At 42.4% G+C, this 14,036-nt stretch overlaps 1 protein-coding gene across 1 annotated transcript; it reads left to right on the forward strand.

The window, feature by feature from the left end:
- The first annotated feature begins 4,096 nt into the window (after positions 1-4,096).
- On the forward strand, positions 4,097-5,965 carry LOC149859978 (uncharacterized). Its single transcript, XM_090058723.1, has 2 exons — positions 4,097-5,297; positions 5,439-5,965. The coding sequence occupies exons 1-2, from the start codon at positions 4,097-4,099 to the stop codon at positions 5,963-5,965; spliced, it is 1,728 nt and encodes a 575-aa protein (XP_089914849.1).
- The last annotated feature ends 8,071 nt before the right edge of the window (positions 5,966-14,036 follow it).

Consider the following 14,036-nt stretch of genomic DNA (forward strand, 5'->3'; position numbering starts at 1 on the left):
GGACATGAAAAGGAGTAAACCTTCAGAAACTCTCTAAACAAGTCTACAGGGGTTGGGGTGGGGTTGGACAACATGACCTATTAGGTGTTTTTCATTTATAGCTTCTATAATTCTAATGAATTTTGCTGTGGTAGAACAAATTAATGCATTTCCTGCTTTTAAAATTGCCAGGAATAAGCAAAGGAATTGTGTTCAACCTAAGGTATTTGAAGACTATTATAAAGAATTATAACCCATGCAGCAAAACCCACAATTTTTTTTTTTTTTTTTTTTAAATTTTAAAATGCATTACCTCCCCTTCCTCAACCATTTCTGACTTTTTCTCTCCCTCTCTATTCCCTATACATAAGTATAAGTGAGGTCAGGCTTAGGATAAGCTTTAAAATTTTTATTTTGGTAGCAAGATTTTGCTTTTGGATATCCACTGTTTTATATTGTATCATTATCATTATCATTTTCATATTGATTTTTACTGTTGTATATTGTATCATTATCATTTTCGTATTGATTTTTATTGTTTCATATGGATATTGTATGGTTTAGGCCTGTAAACCAAAGTTATGTCAAGTTTCCATTTTATATGTCAAGCCTCCGTCTTGTGTCCTCTGCCTGGGCATCCCATGTTGCAACTGTATGAGTCACATACCCCTCCCATGTAAATTGGATCCCAGATAAATGAGAATGATTGGGAATGATTGAAATACAATGGTAGCAGGCCTCTACTGAATGGCCTATAAGGAATGGGCCATCACCTCGCATTGATTCATCCTGGAACCATGGACCTCACCCAGGAACAGAGACAAGAACCCAGCATTTGACAGACAAAAGACCCAGCAGAACCAGCAACTCTACCATCTTACCCCACCGCTACAGACACCCAAAACTGCACATCCCTGCATGGAGTACACATGCTCAGTATGCCAGGGGCTGACCGTTGCCAGAGCATGCCTGCTGTCACTAGGGTCACACAAGGTCTGCCCATATAAAAAGGCACAGTGAAGACAAACCCAGCGGGATGGCATCTCCATCTCAACCAGTATCATGCCACACCACCTATCCACCCCAAAGGCCCTGCCAGTGACCCCCCTCTGGAGAACACCTACTGGAAAAAGACCAGTTTCCAGCCTGGATAGGTACATATTACCTGCACACCTCCTCCTACAATTTGGATTCTCTCTGTCTGTCTGTCTCTCCTCCTGGAATTCAGGGCACTTCAGCCCCTAAACCAAGCCTCTCTAACCCCTGCTGCCATTGTGTACATGTGTGTGGGTGCAAGGGAACCAGTAAGACATTCTGTCACCATCTCCCCTGCTCAATAAAACCACTGTCATTTGCAACCCCAAGTTGGGTCATGTTTTTCTGAATCCAGTCCCTTCCCTATCTTAAATTCCAGCTTCATTCTCTCTCTCAGCTCCAGCACTGCCCCTCTCTGCTAGTTTCCCGATCTCCTGCCAATTCTGTCTCCCCTTTTCTGCCACCTCTCAGCCTCTCCTTGCTTTTCTGCTGTCCCCTTTCCTCCCCACCATCCTACTGCCTTTTCCCTGTGACTTTCTGCTGCCTTTCTTTGCTTTCCCTCTGCCCCTGCCACCTTTCAGTCCCTCCTGCTGCTTTTCCTGTGATTTTCTGCTGTCCATCTCTCTATTTTCAAGCTTCCCCCCACACCTTCTGTAGTCCTCCTCCTCCACCCCCCCATTGTTTCCCAGCTCCTTGTGGCTGTCCTGCAGTGTTCTTCATCAGCTGGAGCCTTTCTCCAGCTACCAGCACCTATTACCACTCCCTGCAGCTTCTCTAGCTGCCCCAGAGCCATCCTCTGGCTAGCAACACTCACAGCCCCTCTTAACACCCACACTTTCCCTTAGTCCCATTTTCCCTCACCTCACCTACCTTTTCAGCTCCCCCATAGCTCTGGCTCCAGTCCCAGCCTCTGTGCCTGCATCACTCCCCTGTTCTGCAGGCTTTGGGTATTGTCTTTTAATCAATTAAGATCAATTAACTTAAAGTTACCCCAGAGCCTGAGTTCTTCAGCCCAGGTCCCTCTAGTCTACCGGTTCTAATCCCAGTCCCAGTGACTTTCATTTCCAGCAACTTTCACTCCCTACACTTCTACATCCTTACCTTAACCTTTCCCCAGGTATCCCAAGTACACCAAGCACACACACATCACAACACACAACTTAGGATCTCACCTGTGTGTATGTGTACTGGGTGATATGTATATGAATTAGTGAATACACATATATATACATATATAGATATCATTGTGTGTGTTGTATATGAATTAGTAATCCACGTATGTGTATTGGATGTGCAGGTGTTGGTAGCTGATTCTGTCTAAATTTGGTGTGTGTAGCATGTATGGGCTTAAACTAGTGATAGGTGTGCATGAACCTAGACTGGTTATTTTGAATGTGTGTGTGTGTGTGTGTGCGTGTGCATAATAGCATTGTGTGGATGATATATAAATTAGTGATCTGGTGATCTGTCTCTAACTTTTGGGGTGCATAGTGTATATTCTTGAATTGGTGATAGGTATGCATGTGCCTAGGCTGGTTTGGATGTGTACGTGCCTGAGCTGGTAGTGTGTGTGTGTGTACGCACCTAACTGATTTGTGTGTTTGAATATGTGCAATTGTATACCACACCCTCTTAACAGCACAATATTGAGATCCTGAGTGTTGGCCTGACCCCTCAGGACAACACCCAAACTAAATAATCCTTCTCTAGACTAAATAATCCTAGTTCTTTCAGCCTGTTTCATAAATCATGTTTTCCAGTAGTAGTAATTTATGTTGCTCTCTGGTGGTCTCTTCCTAATTTGTCCACATCTTTACGGAAGTGAGGTACCAAAGAAAGGACTCAGTACTCTAGGTGAGCCCCCACCAATGCCAATGGAGTGGGAGAGTCACTTTTCTTGATTTGCAAGTGATGTTTCTATTAATAAGACTCAGTATACTATTGGTCTTTTTACACACTGGTGGCTCATCTTCATCTACGGTCCACTGTAAATTCTAGGACTTTTTCTTCAGTACTGCAGCTTAACCAGCCATTCCCCAGTCTGTATTTGTACATACAATTATTCTATCTTATGTGCCACTTTTGCCCATGTCCTTATTTATTTTCTATCCTAGAGTGCCTGCACCCACACTCAACTTAGCATCATCTGCAAACTTGGCAAGTATGTGTCAAAGATCAAAGCCTTTGATTTCAGATGCCGATGGCAAAAGGTCAGATGACAAAAGGTCAGAAGCTAACACAACAAACTCTGTGGTTGTAATGTATTCCTCTGTATTAACAGTGTTGCATATACACACCCCTATCTGTGCCTCATTTCAAATCACTTGAGTTCCCACACTAGAGAGAGAAACTGGCCTTGACAGTTCAGCACAAGAGATATCGGTACCCATAGTGACCAGATAAAAATGAAACTACTTTAGTAAAGTTGTAAAATTAAATATGCTATGTGCGCCATCCTGTGACCAAACAGAACCTGTACCACCCAAGTAAAAATAACCCCTCTTTTTATGAAACCTGAGCAAACAAAGAAAGCACAAGTGCCAACTCATTAATTATTTATGGTTGGCATATAGTAATTGGTCACCTGTGTCAAATAAAACTTTGAAAGAACTTCCGCCCAAAGAAGAGAGCAGAGAACTGTGTATACACTCAAGAAGAACAAATCGTGCATCTCTCCGCCTACATTATCTTTCTGGCGTACCCCCGTCTCGTCTTATTGGTCCGTTTATCTGTCTATCTTTGGCGTTATCTTTCTTATCAAGAGCTCTTAGTAATCTGCAGACTGCAACAGCTTATATGAATCGCTCAGAAGCAATGGTCTTACCCACCCTGTAAATGCTGGGTAACATGATATCTGCATGCTGTAACTAAGTCAATCAGCTCCTCTGCCTATGCTCCAGTACATCAGAAGCGTAAGTTAAATAAATCTTTTGTGAAACCATCATGCTGTGTTTAAATCACACTGACACCTGCTCGCCGTTATCACCCACCTGCCCGGTCAAAAATCCCCCTCCTCGCGCCAAGCCGGTCGTGCCGACCCAGGCTCGCAGGTCAAGGGTGCACCGGCGTTATGGGGCGCAACATGGCATCACGAACAGGATCCAGGGGAGGTGAAATGGAGTCAGAGTTAATACGTCACTGTCCGTGGCATGCTGGAGACTGTGATTGTGCAAACTCAAATGATCTATGGGCACACATTATTTACCACCAAGCAGATGGTCTCATTAACCCATTGATCACCGGGTATGTCTCTCTCATTGGAGACAAGGGAGGCAAAGAGTGGGCCATTCAATTGGCGCCAAGCTCCTTCGGATGTGTTATGAGCCGAGATGGAGTCACCTTTTGGCCCAGAGATGAGGTTGGGAACTTGTCTCTGATGCAAGTAAAACCTGACAGCGCGGTGAACCCAACACCCGCTCAAGAATTTGCTCGCTGCATCTGCCATGTATGGGAAGGGGGAGAGGGCACCCCACCCGACAAGTTCAACTGCCCAAACCTGCCACCCGACTCACGCGGGCATGAACTGCTGACGCAGCTCCGCGAAGCCCTAGAATCAGAGAGCCGTATGGTGACAAAGTGGACTGGTCCCAAATGGGATAAAGGAAAAATGATTAATGTTTTATTCCGTACTGTGTCTATCTTGCTGCGCAAGGTTGCGAATTTTGATTCACAGCTGGGTACGGCTAGCAAGACTGCTGAGGATCTGGCGGTAAAGTGCAGTGCTCCACCAGCGCCCAAGGATGGCACCGCACAAAAGCAGAAGCTGCAACTAGAAGATGCCGGTACACAAACGGAGAAGCCACCACCCGCAAATGGCACTGACGACAACAAGCCACACCCAGAAATTGGAACTGAGCCAAAGGGGAGACTATACCCAAGCCTGGAGGGACTGACGGCGAACAATGAGACGTCACCGAACAAGGCCACACCCACCTTTTGGCTGGCCTATCCTTCTGCCACCGCCCCGCTAACAAAGTACAATCTGATGTCACCAGATGTAGTCACGCCCACTCCATGGCCGGACCATGCTCCGCCGCCAACCGCTCCACCGCCAACATACCCAGAGAGGCTCGATGACATGCCGCTAACAAAAACCGAAAGTAAAGCTGGCGAAAAAGAGCCGATGACTTCAGCCTTGCCCATCACCATATGCAAGCGTACTCAAGCAGGTGGTGTTGCACAAACTACCACAACCACTCATCCCAGGACTCGGATGGAAATGAGTGAGCTCCGCAAAGAGACGGAAATTCAACCCGACGAAAATCCTATAGTCTGGCTAGGCCGTCTCGTGGTAGCGGCAGGACACGAAACTCTTGATTCAGATGAAGCCATGCAACTCGTTCAGAACACAGCCTGGAGCTGAGGGCTAGTTACCGATCCAGCCCCTGTGATGAGAAATGGACACTGGCCAATACCATTACCAGCCTTGGTAGTAGAAGTTCTCATGCGGAAATCACACATCTGGCATAAAGGCAGCCCCAACCAACCTAATGGCATTCAGTTGCTCCATGCCATAATCGGAATTTCTTACGCCATGTGGAACCCAAATCTACACCCTCTGAATCTGACACAAGTGCAGCAGGGTGCAGCATGGCTGCAACGTTATCTACATAACCCAAGTCGAGTTCCCTGCCTCCAGCAAGCCATCGAAGCTGCAACTGACGTATACAGAGGTCCACAAGGACTTACTGCAAAATTAGTCCTTAACCCGAGTGTGAATGGAGCGTTGGCAAACATCTTGGGCCTATTATCCTGCCTGCAATCAGCAATGGCGAGCAACCCTCCTAAAGCCCACACTGCAGCCTACCCAATTCAAGCATCACCCAGAGGGACCAATCGTTGGGGCCCACCCAGAACAGCACTGCCTCAAAGATCAGGAGAAGAAAGAGCCATGTTCGGATTCTTGTTGAACCACACAAAACTCAACAAAGCTCAACTACGGGCACTATGAGATGAAGGACAGAAACTCCTCGCAGAACAACTGGGCTTCAAATGCAACAAGCAGCCAAAAAACGAGTAGTCACCGTTGGCAGGTCCGACAGCGCAATCCAAGAAGCTGCTATAGATGATCCTCGCCCTTACACTGAGCTCACCCTCATCGATCCAACGAACCCTCTCAGACAAGTACGTGTCTCATTCCTACTCGACACAGGAGCCCAAGTCAGCATGATCACCACTGATGTACCCCATCAGGTGACGAAGAAAGTCATCATGGTACAAGGCCTGAATGCCATAAAGCCCACACCTGTAATTGGATTTCTAGTAAAGGGTCATCGAAAAGTGCTAACAGGTGTTCTAGGGGGCATCAATCTCTTAGGCATCCCCGCAATCCACGCATTAAAGCTCAAAGAACAAGTATTGCAAGCTCTTCCACTTGCTGTGTCACCAGACAACTGTCATCGTCCACCTTTGCGTAACACAACCGCTTGGCGATACCGACCCATAGTTAGAAATGTCTTATAATATCCCGTGCTTAACCATATTTATTGTTAGAATGTTTTTCTTAAGATCTAATCTGAATTTTTCTTGTTGCAATTTAGGCCCATTATTTCCATCTGAGATGTGGGCACACATGTCTACTCCACCATTCACATGGCTGGTGTCCAAAGTTTTTATTTTGAAAATCTACTCACTGCAGAGAAAGCAGGAGCACTGCAGCAAAATCCAGAGCCTAGGATCAGTTCCTATGGACTACCTGGGGGACCCTGAGTAAATACATGCCTGAATGAGTATTGGTCCTTAATTAATAATTTTAGATTTGAAGGCTGCTTTCTTCAATCACTATTTAATGGTCATGTGATCTAAATAGTTTTTATTTCTCTAAGAGAAGGACTTTTTCCTGAGATAATTGCTGTAATTATAATAGATTTTATGTGCATATTTAAAATGGCAAGCATCTACCCTACAAACTAGTAACAGACTTCTAGTATATCCATATGACTTGTATACATTTTTTATAAATTGGCATCTTAAGAAATACATCTATCATAATGAAAAAAAAACAAGGGTTTTTGCCTGGATGCTTTGGCTAATGTCTGCTGTATCAACAGAACTATCAAACTGCTTTTTCTTGTTTGGTCACTAAGGTCTTGATTAAAATCCTCCTCAAAACCAAGGAAAGTCATCACCTAATTATCACGTATTATACATGTCATTTATATATAGTTCTAGATCTCTTGAAACAAAAAAGTTGCATGAAGAGTTAATTCATTCTCTAAAGAGAAACCCCAATACCCATTCCCTCATTCTTCAGCTACAGTGGCCCCATCCATCATATAAAAATATACAGATATTATCTTATTTTATTTCTGCTTGTTCATTAAATCCCAAATTTGGCTCACACTTCCACCTGACTGGAAATCCTCCCGTTGGAGCTCCAACATTGCTCTACTGCAAAAATGTGAGAGAAAAGGAAACAGCTGGAGTAAAGGATGCCAAACAGCCCCTGCTCAGCATAAAAAGGGCAGGGGGATGTGGAGTCTATGCCCAAAGCAATGAACCATGCAGCTCCATCTTTACCATTGTTGCTGAGGAGAAAACAGCTTCCAAAAGCACAGAATTGTTTCTGATATTAAGCTAAAATAGCCTCTACAGTGTAATTCCTGGGGCTTTGAAAATTAATCTAAACTCATCACCACCTAGAACCAGGCCCTAGGGTCTAACTAGGCTCCCAAATGGGAAAATCAGTTATGCAAACTGAAGCTATTTCTAGAAGCATATGACAACAGAAGCATTCTTTCAGTAGTACTATACCCCAATACCCGTTCCCTCAGCCTCCACTTCCTGCAAGACTGAGTTATCTCCCCTTCTACGAGAGCTCTTTTGGTTTACTCCACCTTGGAAAAATGATGCAGAGTTTTGTTCATTTACCTCTCAGTAAAACTCCAGACTGGTGTTGCTGCAAGTAAGAATGATTACATTTGTCCTACCTGTGGCTGGATAATGCTAAGCATGAGCAGTGAAAGAATTTCAGTTTTAAAAATTCTATTCTTAGTTTTTCCAAACTAGGGGGAAAAAATACAGAGTGAATAAAAAGTTTATTTTGAAAAATAGTACTGTTTATTTTAATGGAAGAAATGCCAAGGAAAAAATGTGATCAGTTACATTTGCATCTACTAATTGGGTAAATCATCTCATAATATTTGTCTTGCTTTCCCCTCACCAGTATCACATTTATGGTATATAAGTACTACTGGTAGCAAAGAAATATCTGCAAAAGATGTCAGCTAGCACCTATAGGCTGCTGAAATGGCGGGGGGTAGGAGGGGGGGAAACCCAGCTCTTTACTAAAAAAGGAAGCACATTAGTGTGATCTGGCTCCTCAACTTCTATATAGATTGGGTACTTCAGCAGGGCTTATTGGCACTTTTATCTAAAGCTAATTCAATCAACTATCAGACAAAAGTGCCAAATAAGGCCCAATGAAGCACCCAATCTATACAGATATTGGGCGAGCCAGGTCAAACTAATTCAATACCTCTTCTGAGCACATGCTACACTCAATGCAGGTGGCACACCAAGCCAAAACTAAAGGGCCGTTTTGGGGGGCTTTTTCATGTCTGTAAGCAGCCATAGACAGAGGAGGTTTTACCCAGATAATTGAAACGAAGTTATCCAGTAATGAGAATTTTGAGAAGTGATGTGTACCACTTGTAAAATAGATCCACTGACAAGTGAAAATTATCCCATTGTTTCATAATTCAATTTTGTATTCATCAGGTCCATCTACATGGCTAAAAACACAATATTATAGACAAACTTTGCACTAACATTTTGATTTACACATTAAATAATGAAATGTTTCATTACCTAAATCAGATTTATTTTCTAATCTACGTTTTTCTTTCAATACAAGTGCATAGTACGTTTCTTTTTTTAAACGAGTTAGTGAACATTCTATGATAAATTAGGTGGGTAATGATATTGACTTAGGCACATGGATTATAGTCTGTAAATGATGCAAAAAACCTACAAGTTAAACAAATGACTTGCTTGTTCTGTACAGCTACATCTGGGATTCTCAGTAGCAGTATAGCAATATTACTCTTCAAATTTTTTTATTTTATATAGATCTCCTATTCATATCACTCCAAACACTGCTGGTATTGATTAGCTGCAGAAACCTAAACATCTGCTTCATTTTCTCTGGCTTCAGCTCTGTCACAATAATTAGTTGACCTGCTTGTGGGGAAAGTGTTTGAATATTCTAATCAGAACAGAAATTAGACAAAGCTTGAATCTCTGATTTCATTAGCCTAGGAGAAGAACATTTACAGCAAATCTCACAGTAAACTGGCTGGTGTTAAATTATATTATACCTTAAAGCAATGGTTCCCACACTGTGGTACACATACCACCAGCGATACGGAGATGACTTGGAAGTGATACTTGAAAGGCTGGAGGGGAGGGGTGCACACACCCACAGCCCAGCAGTGGCCTGCTGCACACGGCCAGGAACACAGCAAAGCACATGCCTCCCATGCCTGCCCCAAAGTGTGCCCAACCCTCTCTCACCCACCTCCAGGCTCGTCTGGGACACCATGTGCATATGGTCCACTGACCGAGTTCCTCTGCCCACCTGGTGGTGGCAGGCAGTTGGCATCCTGCACAGGAAATCTGTGCTGATAAAATAATGTTCTATCATTACTAAATGTTTTGATGTTGTTTTAATACATAGTCTGCTACCTATGTATATGAAAAATTTGCTGCTGGTACTTAAGGCTACATCATGTCAAACTGGTGATACTCAGGCTGTTAGAGTTTGGGAACCACTGCCCTAAAGCCCCTTTAGCACAGGCTGCATATCTGTTTCTTTCCCCGCCTTCTATTCTTCAGCTGTTAGATGATATATTGCTACCGCCTTAGTGTTTTATCAGCTAACATGAAAAATCTGATTTCATCAAATGCTTAAAATATCTATTTCTCACAAGCACTAACACCCTAATGAACCACATGAGGCATGCATTCTCTGTGTGATAAAGATCTCTTTCCATGAATTTGAGGAGCTGAGGAGAGCTAACGTACATTAAAATATAAGATGTATAAGCTACATGAAGTAAATGCAGTTTCTCTTAAATCTCTCATTTAAATGTAAGGACATCTTCAGTAAAAGAATCTTTTATTGAAGTATAGGATTCAGGATGTCAGCACTCACATATAATCTACACTATTTGAGAACATTAGGCCATCCCTTGAGAAGCCAAATCATTAAACAAAAGGAATTCAAGATAGAAATTTCAACTGTTTAAGTGAATTCATCACTAGTACTTATTGATTTACCCGACACCTTTCATGGTTACTAAGGTGCTTTGCAATACAGAGTAAAGTTATAAGTAGCCAAAAGCTATTCCCAATGCTGAGCAGATAGCACATGAACTGGAGAGACCCATGTGAGGTAGAATTTTATCCCTTCAGACTATGCAACTGAAACTGCAGAAAATCTGTCCACAATTGCTACTAAAACTTCAAAATGAAATAGCATCTACTTTCTCTACACACTAAAAGCCCACATTGGGACAAAGGACAGAGTACCTGCTCCCCTTCCACTACTTGGCTAAAGCACAGCAGAAGCAGCCAGAAGGGAGCTTTGGAAGGCAAATATCAGACATGAAGCAAGAAACACACTCATTCATTTACACTGCTATACATTAGAAATGAGGATGGCCATTTTTCACTAACAGCATGGCAAATAAACACAGCTGAGCCCTAAGAAGAGCCAGAGACAGCAGTTGCTTAGATATCAGAAAATTGCTCCATTAGATAGCACATTGTCATGCAAAACTTACTAATGACACACCCAGATAACCTTCCTAACAGTGGGCCATGCTTGGCAGACCAGATAAAAATCTTTTTGGGCCACAGGTTGCTGACCCCTACATTAGAAAGTTTAAAACTTTTGCAGTGTATCAAAATTCATCCATGGTCTAACTTTTTCCATTGAAGCTATACAAGTCACATGAGCAAAACTAGCCATGAGATGTTTGAGGTAAAACAATCATTACCTTCCTCATTCATGAATACACTCATATACTTGCACAGTCAAAATGGAGCCAACAATGTTTAAGCGCACACAAAGAATAAAGCCTCACATCAGATACATCACTTCCACTTACAACACCATGGCTGAAAGGTAGCTCTTGAAAAGCAGTGCTGTCTGTTCACCACACACTCTTGCATAACTCTTCAAAACCCCAAATTCAAACATCAGAAAACCAGGAAAAGCTCATTTAAATTTTTTGCATATATCCCTGAACAGGATACCTGTCTATGTGCACACAAATTTCTGAAAAGGAAGAAAAGAAAAATCAGGCAATCCAGATTCACCCACAAACAGTATAGCTTTGATTGGATGCTAAAATCTTGTCTTGTTATTTTTCAAATGGAGGATATTTACCTAAATTACAGTAAACTAACTGAAAGAGATCCCCTAACATATTAGCCCCTTTATTGGTGACCTCTTGGCTGGAAGGGATCAGCTGTATATGCCCAGTAAGCCATCAACAATTACTCTCCCAGCATCAGTACCATAACACTGTCCATACTGAAGCATATAAATTATACCCCTGATGTAGGATACTTGAAATGAGAGAGAACAATGACATTTTTTGGTAGGAGTGTGATTTGATAAACTAGAATGAGAGGGGATATGATGCTCCCAATTCTAACTTCTATTTTTTTTTTTTTTACAGGGGAAGAGTTATTTGATGCACAACATAATTAAACAAAAAATGATAACTTGGTGGAGGATAAATAAACTAGATTTATGAAGTCTTCCCTATTGTGTCATACACATACTTTACCATCAAGAGACCATTTTTTTTACTGCCTTTTCCCCAAGTAACTTTTCCATAGTCTCATTTTCCACATGGATGTTAAGCATACTGACATACCACCATATGGGTATGGACAGGCATTCTTTTGTAGTGCTACAGAATGTCTCAGCGCTTTGTAGCACTACAAAAATGTAGCTCAGTAGAGATTAAAAGCATTCCAGCCCCCTGGTTGGAGACCTATAAAGTCTCCTCCAGTCCCAGGTGAGAGGAGCTCACCTTTGGTTCCTCACCTGCAGAGAAACCCAGTCACTGGATGCTTATACACAAGCAAGGAGGCTGCTGTGATGCACTGTAATTACAATGCATTGGAGAAGACTTGATTGAGTCTGGTGGAGCATGGTAATTACCACTCTAATTAAAGTGCCACCCCACACACCCCTAGAGCATCTGTAAAAATGCCCACTGACAGCATGCCTCCTCCCCTGGTGGGGAAAGTGGGAACACCGGTAGAGCCCCCAGTGGATCAGCAGAGGGGCAGGCCCTTGTTGCTTTCATAGATCAACTGATCAGTGGACCTGGGTGCACCTGTAGCTCTGTTGGCCACAGGGGCTGTGTAGAGATTCAGCTGCCCTGGAAGATCTGATCAGCAGATCCCAGGCAGCCCCACAGCCCCCATGGTCAGCAGGGCTCGGACAGAGCTGCAAACAGAACTGCCTCCATGTGGTTCCACAGAACCAGGCAGAGATGCAGTCATCGCTTCGCCTAAATATAGCTGTACAAGCATTATGTGTTGTAGCGCTACAAAACAAGGAAATTCCTCTTTGAAAATGCACTAGTCTGTTGCACTTTCAGTGCCTTTGTATTGCTCCAAATGGCTTCAACAGCTGTACATTTAGTTTTTGTAGTGCTACAAGGATTCATTTAGCACTACAAATATAACACCTGTCTTTGACTTTTGGAAAATAAATGTATAAGAAGCTGTTACCTTCTCTCCGACAAGGTTAAATTACAGAACCAGTTTCCGAAAGGAACCACTATGTAAGTTTTAAATACAAAACTGCAACAGCAATAATACCACATATCAGTGAGAGAGTTTAACAAGGCTGAGAAAAGGCTAGTCATATAGATCATCCTCAGACAGGTCAGCAGTGTGCAGGGTGGGTCTAGGTTGAGAGTTCAGATATTTGATACAGTGATTTATTCAAATCCTCAGGCAAAGCTACAGATTAATGGTTTAAGATTTCCTCCATTACTACTTCACAGGGGCATTAGGAAGGGTTATCCCTTATTATTATGCTATTTGCACTGGCTTTAGAACCTTTAGAAAGTGTATCAAAGTGGAAAGGATCCACCAAGTATTAGAGGTGCTGTCAGGCTGCATAAGTTACCTTTGTATGTAGATATCATCCTTATTAATAAGCAGACCAAGTATAGCTACTCACAACCTTGAAGAAATACGGATAATATCTACAACTCTAAGTTTAGATCTTTTCAAAATCAGAACACTTACCCTTAATGAAAATCTGCAGTTTATCCTGTTTACATGCTGACTGCTTAAATAGGAAGAAAATAAGCTAATTTATTCAAGAATTAAGTTGAATACAGAGCTGAATAAAATGCTTAGAGATAACTGGAATCAATGTACACGGGAGATAAAGGTAGAAGTCTGTAAAGCTAAATGTGCAAGATCCAGTGCATAAAGAGGATTTATGCTTCAGAACCAAATTCTCTCTCTGAAGTGTGCACTTTGGATGTTGAACCTATTCTGATGAACAACAGTTATTTGGTGAAGCTAAATGTAAACATTAAACTTCCAAGCAAAAGTAGAGGGAAGCCCTGAAACCAGCAGTTTTTAAGTCATCCCCAATACGTTAAGATCCCAGAGGTCAATGTTTGAAGTTGAAAAGCTATATCCCCTGCTCAGGAGTGTACAAATGAGAGTACTAATGAACTTTAGCTTCCACAAAAGCAATAAATTAGTAAATCCATTTTCTCCCTGGTTGAACAGGGCTCAGCAGCATAGGCTAACAAATTCAAATATCCCATAGCACATGTAGAAACCCAACAGGTACAGATCTGTATAAAAGATAGTAAACAATATTCGGAGTGAAGGGAAAATAAGCAAAATTTACCAAAATTCTGCACAAGAACAAATGTCCTTTCAATATTTTCAGGCCAATTAAAATCCAGGAAGGCTTCAGAAAGTTTGTTTTTGTGAGATCCTTTTGTAGATCAAAGAGGTAACGCTTA

This window comes from Crocodylus siamensis, chromosome 7 (assembly GCF_052110815.1).
Source record: "Crocodylus siamensis isolate JL-2025a chromosome 7, ASM5211081v1, whole genome shotgun sequence".
Lineage (NCBI taxonomy): Eukaryota > Metazoa > Chordata > Crocodylia > Crocodylidae > Crocodylus > Crocodylus siamensis.